The following is a 10,164-nucleotide window of genomic DNA, read 5'->3' on the forward strand; positions in this document are numbered from 1 at the left end:
ATTGTCAGGGATTTGCAAATTGATCACGTACAGTTAGAAGTTAATAATAAAAAAAATGTGTATTTTATTTTTATGAAACCTGAAATCGAGGTTTAATTACTACCTTTACCTTAGTAGAGAATCATGGCAAGCTGGTCACATGGAATTTGAATTATATAAGATGTCGTGACGTAAGCTAAATATTGTGATTCATTCTCTAATTGATGCTGCATGCGTCATAATATCACTGCAAGTATGATACAAAGTGCACTAGGTTAACCGTGCTTTAATTTCAGATATATTTTGAAGTCGGTGACGAAAATCGTTACTGGATTTGGACGCAAAACACAACAGAGGTAGCAATCAATAGTAGAGGAGTGGTGGACGGACAGACGCTGAAGTTTGTGATGAGCCGAACAAGAAATTGAAAATGAAAACAAGAAGTAAAATCAAATAAGCTTTCTAGATTCATCTTAGCAATTTAAAAATAAAAATTATTTTCAGAAAATAAAAACAAAAAATATAAATAAAAAACACATTTTTTTAGGTCAAACACTAAAGAAGTAAGCTTGGGATGAACAAATGATGATGGATTTATCTTAAAATTTTGATAGTTATTTATTTGAATTTGAACTCTACTCAATTAACATCAATAATAATTGAAATAGGATCAAATCAATCCAACTTTTAAATGTAATATATTAATTTTAATATTATATATAGTTAAACTTATAAAATAGAAGTTTAAGATTTAAATTATTTTACATCATATATTTTAAAATAAATAATGACATTATAAATGTAACATGTTATACAAAATATTATCTATTAAATAAAAAATTGTTTTTTGAAGTGAAATAAAAATATTATTGTTAATATACAATTGTTCCTAAAACTTATACTAGTACTTTTTTAAAAAAAAATATAAAGTTGAAATAATTTGAAATTTAACTCAAACATGTTAAAATTAACCTCAAATCTCAACAGCTTAATGGGACAGGGAGAAGTGATGATCACTCCTTATGTCAGCTAGCGCCATTCATTAGGTCCAGGATCGGAATTTAAAAGTGATTGACAAGTTCACACACACACACAATAAAATATATATAGAGAGAGAGGGGAATGACATGTGTATTATTGTCTACATGTAATTAAACTTAAAATTAATTTATTTTCATACTAAACTTACACTTGTTATCAGCGTAAGATTCATCAGAAATTAATATATCTAAGCGAGAAAGATGAACTTTTTGAATTTGAATGTAGGTAGCTCATATATAGAAGGGAGAGTTATAAAAGCAAGTTATTGGCTGTCATACATGACTCCCGGGCCCTGTGCCCTCCAAAGAAAAAATAAAATGGAAGCTAGATTTGAACCTTAATTTAAAAGGGAACAATATCTTCTTTTTAGTAACAATTTCCAAATTAATGTTTATTGAACTGGTGTGTCATACTTGGATAGATAATTATACTGGAAAATTAACTAGGAAACTTTGAGACTGCCAATTAATTATTTATACAGAATGATTCCGTCTAATAAAGAACGGTCACTTGTTTCCTTTCTCTAATTAATACCATACAAGCACCAATTCACAACTGTATTAGTGGCCACGCACTGCACAATGTGATATTTTGTACACAAGAATCATGTCCAACTATTCTTGAGTCTTAGTGAAGAGAAATCTTTCGGTGCTTTTGTGGATGCTTGTCACATCTTTTCATTGTTTCATCTCCAGGGAAAATTCTAAAGAATTAGGTCAAAGTTCCTCTTCATCATATCGTGATATTCCCCTTGCAAAGCTAACATTTTCTTCAATAATAAATTAGCCTTTCCCTTTTTTTTCTTCTTCTTATTTTCGCGTTGGATGCTTGCGTCCAAAAAGTAAGTTAGAGGTAATTCATCAATTTCATTGATTAGTTATTCTTCTAGGTTTTTTAAACTATAAAACTATTTGTCAAAATTTTATAATTAAGTGATATTAATTTTCCTCTTAAAAAATAGGATTAGATGTTGATATTATTTACTGAAATTTTCATAAATAACATAACAAGATGATATCAGTAACTTCAATAATTCACGTGAAATGATACAGAGGCGAAAGGAAGAAAAAAACAGACATAAAAGAGGAAGAGAGAGAAGGTTAATTTGGTAACTAACAAAAGTTAAAAAGAGAAAAGAATGAAAAAAATGGTTAAACAAAATGTTATTTGCTTTGATAAAAAAAATATTGAATAGCCCTACAAATGACATGTAATTATTAAGGATAATAATAATTAAATAAATATAGCAATAAATTATAAATAAATTTAGAAATTGATAATAATTATTAATTATGTTGAAAATAAATTTGTTCTAAACTAACATAAAAAACTCTGAACACTAATTAAACCAAACTATAAATAACACTTACTAATGGTGTAAAAAAAGAAATTATTAAATAAGTTTGAATTATTATATTCATGATTTTTTTATAACGCAATTAATTTTTTAATTAATTTATGAAAGAGAATTAATAATATTTAATTAATTATGGGTCATATATTGTAATTGTGATTGTTTGGGGACCATGGGTCCCATGATCCATATAATAATTTCTGGTCAGAACTAGGCTAGGGACATTTGGCTAGGCCCTCTTAATTATCAACTGTTAGCAAAAGGAACCAAGAAAAGCATAGCAATATTCCCTCTCCCAACTTCTTATTTAAAACCTTCAATCCACTCCTTATTGAAGCCAAGCCAAAAGAAGCTCATCAGTGCTTACACAGACATTAATAATAATGTCTAACATCCACACTGCAACAAGCAGCATGAAAAGGTTGTCAAGTTATTTGCATTCCCTATCCCAAACCCCTCACAGGCTCAGAAAGAGAATGCTAGCCACTTGGACCCCAGAACAGGAATTCAACCAAGTGAGGCACAGATCTGGTGCTGACATGAAGAGGAAGCTCAAGTGGCATGATCTTGTGGCTCTTGGTGTTGGAGGAATGCTTGGTGTTGGAGTCTTTGTCACTACTGGCTCTGTTGCCCTTCACCACTCTGGTCCTTCAGTCTTCATTTCCTACATCATAGCAGGAATTTCAGCCCTTCTCTCCTCTTTGTGTTACACTGAATTTGCTGTTCAAGTACCAGTTGCTGGAGGAGCTTTCAGTTATTTAAGATTAACTTTTGGTACAAACCTTTTTTTTATTCCATTGAATTTTAGTTTTTCTTTTTATCTGAATCGAAAACAAATATAAAGAAGTTTATAATAATACATATGTTGTTCAATCAACTGAGTTAGACTCTTCGTTGGTCCATTGGATTTTAGTTTACTATATATACCTTTTGAATTTACTTGTAATTGTGTGTGATGTGTAGGGGAATTCTTGGGATATTTTGCTGGGGCAAATATACTAATGGAGTATGTGTTCTCAAACGCTGCCGTGGCAAGGAGCTTCACAGAATATTTGAGCATTGCATTTGGAGAAAATGATCCAAATGTGTGGAGAGTGGAAGTCCCTGGCTTGCCAAAGGATTATAACATGCTGGATTTTCCAGCAGTGGCTCTCATTCTTATTCTCACTCTCTTCTTGTGTCATAGGTTTGATTGATATATTAATTTAACTGTTACTAATTCTATAATATTTTTTTCTCTTCTGCTTGGAATATGTGGTTTTGGCTATGATGCTATCTGCTTATTATCAGTTTTTAGTCATCTAAATTTCATTGGATAAACATTTAAATATATTATCCTGTTATGTGACAACTAACAAACTACTTTATTACCTATTTGGCTTTTGTTTTTTAATCATAATGCTGAACCATTAATTATTTACAATTTTATTTTAATGTTTGTCAAGGTTTAGTGGAATTTTGAAAGTGCTTGTTTTAATTATTCTTCTTTTTTTATTGTTATTTTCTTGTTGATTGCAGTACAAAGGAAAGCTCCATGTTGAACCTCATTATGACAGCCTTTCATATTATTTTCTTTGGATTCATCATAATCGCTGGTTATTGCAATGGAAGTGCCAAAAACTTGGTTTCTCCAAAAGGACTAGCTCCTTTTGGTGCTAGAGGTGTTCTTGATGGAGCAGCAATAGTCTACTTCAGTTATATAGGCTATGACTCAGCTTCAACCATGGCTGAGGAGGTTACAGACCCTTTTAAGAGCCTACCCATTGGAATTGTGGGTTCAGTTCTTATAACCACTTTGCTTTATTGCCTAATGGCTCTGTCTTTGTGCATGATGGTTCCTTACAACAAGGTCAGCACTCGGTAGTTTTTTTTATCGATTGTTAGTTAAATATATAGTTTTTGCTAGTGTAAGAAATTCAAATCCACGATCTTTCTTCGACCATCATTATAACATTATAACTCCTTCAGTAATCAGTAGTATATCAAACAATTAGTGGCATATATATGAAGCCTCTCAATTCCTTAGTTTCTAGTAAGAATGAATTGGAGCCTAACTTTACGAATCATATAGTATAATATTTGTTGTGTTAATGATAAAGCTAATTAATTACTATGTGGCTTAATATAGATATCAGAGAAAGCATCATTTTCAATAGCTTTTCTGAAAATTGGTTGGAATTGGGCAAGCAACCTTGTTGGGGCAGGTGCAAGTTTGGGAATAGTGGCTTCTCTCTTGGTTGCCATGTTAGGCCAAGCAAGATACCTTTGTGTTATAGGAAGGGCACGGCTTGTGCCATCTTGGTTAGCCAAAGTGCATCCTTCAACCGGCACACCATTGAATGCCACGGTCTTTTTGGGTAAGCAAATTTGTTTATGTGTCTTAATTTGGTGTGTAGTTTATGTCTTAATTATGAAAAAAGCTCAAGCCATTATATATACTAGGTTCGGCTATTTGAACTTTTTTGTGTTTTTTCTCTAGAAGAATCGTAGATATTTCAACATGCACTTTTCTATAAATGTTTGGTTTACTAACACACTTGAGGATACGGAAACTGATCACTTTTGATTTTTATGCATATAATGAGTAGTGATACGGAAAATGATGACTCAGTATTGATCTGCAATAAAATAAGTTGTAATTTGGGCTAGTAATTAATTAAGGCATTTGTTTAGTGAAGAATCACATATTTAAATTTTGGTTCAATCAAATAACGACATGTTCATTATTAGCATAAGTACTTTATAATGTCTTTTCACGTTTCTTAATATGCTATGTTTCTCTAAAGTTCAGTATCAGGATGACTTTGAGTCACCTAAAAGATCAGATATATTAATTACGACGGGATAACTAACAGTTAGTTTTTTTTAATATGTAGTTATTTACACTCTATTTTTAATACTTAATAATTTTTTAACCACCTTACATTAAATAGTCGGCGTTTAGTATCAAACTTCTTATGTGTGCTTTAATTTTTGCTATTCACCTTCATTGCCTAGCATGGTTCTCTCTCATTCACGATATATAAACTTCAATTTGAAGGACTTTTTGTCTTATCAGAATACTTAATTTAACTTTTATATCTATAAAACATTATCTTAGTCTTTTCTCACTGCATTAATTGTTGTATATAGAAAGGGAGGTTTATGTATTCGGTTTTCAATAACTTTAGTCCACAGTTTTGGTTGAAACTATGTGTCGTCAATCAAATTGTATTTTAATTTTTTATTAAAAAATTAATAGAATATTTAAAGTGATAAGGAGAAATTCAAGTGATATAACCAACTTGTTCCAAAAAAAAAAACAGATATATAATCAATAGTAATTGAATACAATTAATTTTTATCAGTTGAATATGAATAATTTAGCGTTTTATTAATGCCATGTTTATCTTTAAATCTATAGATAAATAATTAATAGTGGCAGTTATAGATTTAAAAAAATAGATGCTGGGATTCTTCTATTTAGTAGTATATACAACTCTGCAATACCTTCACCTCTCTTCTACGTACCTTAATTTTTCTTGTCACATCCTATTACTTATTCCATCTTTCATTTTTTTTTTATCTTTTTGTTATTTTATCTTTCACTGAATGTGTATATATACATCATGAGTATAAGAATATCAATTAATAGACATTGGTGAAAGTTTAATGACATATGATATGTTAATTTTTCTATGTCCCAAGTTATATATATATATATATATAAAAGGTTATTGGTCTTTCAAAATTTAAATATTTAAAAAATATCAATTTTTTTTTCTCAAATGCAATCAACAAGTGTAATATAGAAACATTCAACTCATTTTTTTCAAAAAAATAAAATAAAATAATACAGATTACTGAATGTATTTTTAAGATATTGTTTTCTCAAAAGCTAAACCACAGCAGTGTTTTAAACTGCAGTCACAATAATTCTAAATAGTGGTACATAAAATAAAATTCTAATAAAACACCTCTCAAAGAAAATCTAATTAATAAAACAATTTAAAACATTATCTTTCCCCCAAACCCTTTAAAGACGCATGTCATAAGTTGGGATAGTACTTTTTTTTTTGAGAAAATCTAATTAATATATCCATTAATTGTTAATATGTAAAAAAAAAACAACTTCGACATTAGTTAAGTTTCATTCATTAGTTCTAGTCTTGTACTACTCTCAAGTTAAACTGAACATAGATGAACTTTTATTTTAACTTTACTTGATGTATTTTCTTTAATAATTATTAAAATTAAGCCATTATGTTGATTATGTTTTATATTTTTAATATTAATTTTATGAACAAATGAAACGATGATTCAACATCTATATACTTGACTAGGTAATAACTTTAATTAAAAAAACTTGGCAAGATCGACACATACAAATGTCATGTCATGGAAACATTATATTAAAAAACAAAAACATAAGAGAAGAAAGTGGAGATTAATTAACTAAATAAAAACAAGAAAGGTAAAGGGAAATGTGAAGGATACCATACCATATATATATAAATAAATATTTGTTCTTTTGTTGTTGTTATTGATGTAGGACTTTGCACAGCAACAATTACACTATTCACCGAGCTTGACATTATAATTGAGTTGATTAGCATCGGCACACTGTTGGTGTTCTACATGGTAGCCAACGCTCTTATATACCGTCGATATGTAATCACTAGCCATGCCCCACCTACGCACACTCTCGTTTTCCTCTTTCTCCTTTCCCTAAGTGCACTATGCTTCTCCCTTGCGTGGAAGTTCAAGCAGCAATGGTGGGTTCTCCTACTTTTTGGCGGGTTTATGATCGCCATCACTGCCTTCTTTCAACACGTGGTACTTACTACGACTACTACTATTCATTGGTCCGTGCCATTCATGCCATGGCCACCCGCCATGTCCATCTTCCTTAACGTTTTCCTCATGACAACCCTCAAAATCCTCTCTTTCCAACGATTTGCCATATGGGCATGTCTCATTACAATCTTCTACGTGCTCTATGGCGTCCACAACACTTATGAGGCTGAGGAGACTGAGAATGAAGTGGATTCAAGTGTAAACAACTTGCATACCAAGGTAGAAATTATTCAAGTGCACTAATTGAAGCAATCAAATTCAATTGGGCCAAAAATAAGAAAATAATATTATGTAGCTAAGTACATTTAATTTAATTTAATTTGTGGGAAAGAGACAGATGGGGATATTCTAAAGGAATGTTGCAATATATTGGTGATGAACTCTTCAAGCAACAATGATTCTTTTTAGTAGTAGTGGGAAACATTGAATTGAGTTCAAGTCCAATCTGGCCGGGCGCAATCTGCAGTCTTTTGAATAGTACTACTACTGAAGAAATCACTTGTTGAATTGTATCGATGTTATGTCATTTCGGTAGCACGTCAAAAGTGAAATGTGGTGGGTCAAAATCATGAGGTTGAATTAGTTTAGCAATCTCTTCAGTATCTTTGGAAAAGATGGGTTGAATTAAGGACCAAGCTATATATATGCCAACCTATAAAATTCCTTACATGGGGCATAAAAGTGTATATATATCAGCCTTGTATTCCTCTTATTAATTATTAGTACTAGTATTATTGTTGTTGTATGTCCACTTGGTTACTGATTTTTTCTTTCTCACTTTATTTTTTCTTCTGGATAATTAAGAACATTACTGTCATCACTAGGCCTTATTAATTTCTTTCACCATATTCTCCATACGTACAAAGCCATCTTATACAGTACTGACGAGTAGAAAAGGAAGCAAGGAAATAATGAGATTTTAAAATATTGACAACAAAATACATGTGAAATCACAATGGAACAACATAATTAATAAGTGAGAGAGAACCCTTAGTTATTATATAAATGCATAATCATAATAAAACGTCCTAGAAATCTTTATAAATGACCCTTTTTTTTTTATGGAAAAAAGTGGTAGAACGGTGATCTTAACGATAAAGTTGGACCCGGGAAGTCTTTTTGATCTCTAGGGGAAGGAGGGCGAGTTCTTCCAAGCTCTTACATATATTATTACATGTACTTTCTTAAGAAGGTTTATACTTGATTTTTTCTGTCAACTATTTTGTATATGTTTTGGTATGCCCAAAAAGTCTTGTATCTGTTAAGGACTAAAAGCTAAGGACAATGTATAAACATTTTTTTTTTAACTCTCCGAAACCATTTTTAGGGACAAAATTGTGATGATTCATTGAACATCAGAGACAATACTTCAAACGTGGTGATAGGAGGATTAAGTGATATTACTGGCACTGCAAAAAAAAAGTAATATTATTGGCCTTTACAATGTAGGATTAGGTGAATTTTTCGTACATGTACATGTACCATATAGATGCAGGTCATGCGGACTGTACCAGGACATTTTGTATATGGCATTGGGTGGACACTTGATGCTTAATTGCAAAACCTGAATCTATTATCAATGAATTTTCTTAGCTTATCCAAAAAATAAAGAACATAAATTTTAATAATTTTACCATTTAAAAGTTTTTCAATTTGGAACGTACAGGTGGCATGTCATTTGGTGCGCACCACACACAAAGTTAGGTATATGAATATTTGAGGCTGCCAGAATCTTAATCGTACGAAGACAGACTTGTGTCTTCAAATGGAAATAGGTACGAATAAGTGAAATTTCCGAATGCTTGGCGCTTTTCATTCTTATAAGTTATAACTTCAACTGTACATTTTAGGAAAATGTTAAACTGGAGGAAGAAATAGATAAAGAAAAGAGAGAGAGAGAAAGAAATTGATAATTGTAGCAAATGATTGCAACAATTTGGATCCTCTCTATTTCCATTCTCTTATGTCAAGATCATGCAAGCTACATTTAAACTCGTATATATTATGCAGTAATTGGAGAGGCAAGAGAAACCGTTGAGATCTTGGATGAAGAGATTTTTTTATCTTTAGAATTCGAAGATATTGAATTAAATCTTTTATTATCAGTGACAAATAATGTGTTGAAAAAATGAAGAGAAGTGAAAATGAGATAGAACAAAAGTTGAACAGTGGCTATGGATTCTACTCCAAATAATCAGTGTCCTTGTTCTGCTGGGGGAGATGCCAAAATAATAGTAATAGTAAAATAGATAACATAGTTGACTTTGTGGTTTCACTGATTTATTTGTAATGTGTTTTGCTGAGTTACCGTTAGAATGTGAAGCGTAATTCTCGTAACTACCTCTGAGAAATGTCGGGAACTATAACAAAAGAATATTTTGAAGGATAAAACTTACATGTAAAAAAAAAAACCTTACATACATACAATTTTTTATATTTAAGTTTTGTGCTATTTTTAAATCTTTGTTACGAGGCTTTATCTTGCCTGATAAATGGGTTTAGGACTTAGAAGACATATTAGGTTTATAAATAATTTATATAATAATATTTCTTGTATATATTTTTTTCATCACATCATTATTATATTTCATATTTATTTTTCTTTTTCTTTTTCCCTTTGGGTTGTAAAATTCACTATATATGAGTTGTTGTACAAATAATATTTTTCAATAAAAATGAAAATAATTGTAAAAGTATAACAATATATATTGTCAATTATTTTCCACAAGTACAATGCTGATCACATACCTTGTAATCTCAAAAAGAGTGACATATTCCTCTAATTTTGTGTTCTATAATATAGTAGGAGTGTCACCTTTTCAATATACTCATTCGATCAATATCAATGACATCCAGAAATGATAGAGAGATGACATAGCCGCTCATTCTAGGTTTTCTTTTATAACCTCCTTAACCTAATTCATAATTAATCATATCAATGTTGATCACCCATT

General features: G+C 30.6%; 1 protein-coding gene across 1 annotated transcript; it reads left to right on the forward strand.

Moving 5' to 3' along the window:
- Positions 1 to 2,662: 2,662 nt before the first annotated feature.
- On the forward strand, positions 2,663 to 7,955 carry LOC114392287 (cationic amino acid transporter 6, chloroplastic-like). The gene is made up of 5 exons (XM_028353356.1): positions 2,663 to 3,148; positions 3,338 to 3,560; positions 3,893 to 4,223; positions 4,503 to 4,731; positions 6,906 to 7,955. Exons 1-5 carry the CDS (start codon positions 2,758 to 2,760, stop codon positions 7,451 to 7,453), a joined length of 1,722 nt encoding a protein of 573 aa, XP_028209157.1. The 5' UTR covers positions 2,663 to 2,757; the 3' UTR covers positions 7,454 to 7,955.
- The last annotated feature ends 2,209 nt before the right edge of the window (positions 7,956 to 10,164 follow it).

Source organism: Glycine soja, chromosome 17 (assembly GCF_004193775.1).
Source record: "Glycine soja cultivar W05 chromosome 17, ASM419377v2, whole genome shotgun sequence".
NCBI lineage: Eukaryota > Viridiplantae > Streptophyta > Magnoliopsida > Fabales > Fabaceae > Glycine > Glycine soja.

Excerpts from the sequence above, each read along its gene's own strand:
- LOC114392287 (XM_028353356.1), top strand. The coding sequence starts at position 2,758 with ATGTCTAACATCCACACTGCAACAAGCAGCATGAAAAGGTTGTCAAGT. Across the intron at positions 3,561-3,892 it reads ACTCTCTTCTTGTGTCATAG|TACAAAGGAAAGCTCCATGT; the intron begins GTTTGATTGATA and ends TGTTGATTGCAG. Across the intron at positions 4,732-6,905 it reads GAATGCCACGGTCTTTTTGG|GACTTTGCACAGCAACAATT; the intron begins GTAAGCAAATTT and ends TTATTGATGTAG.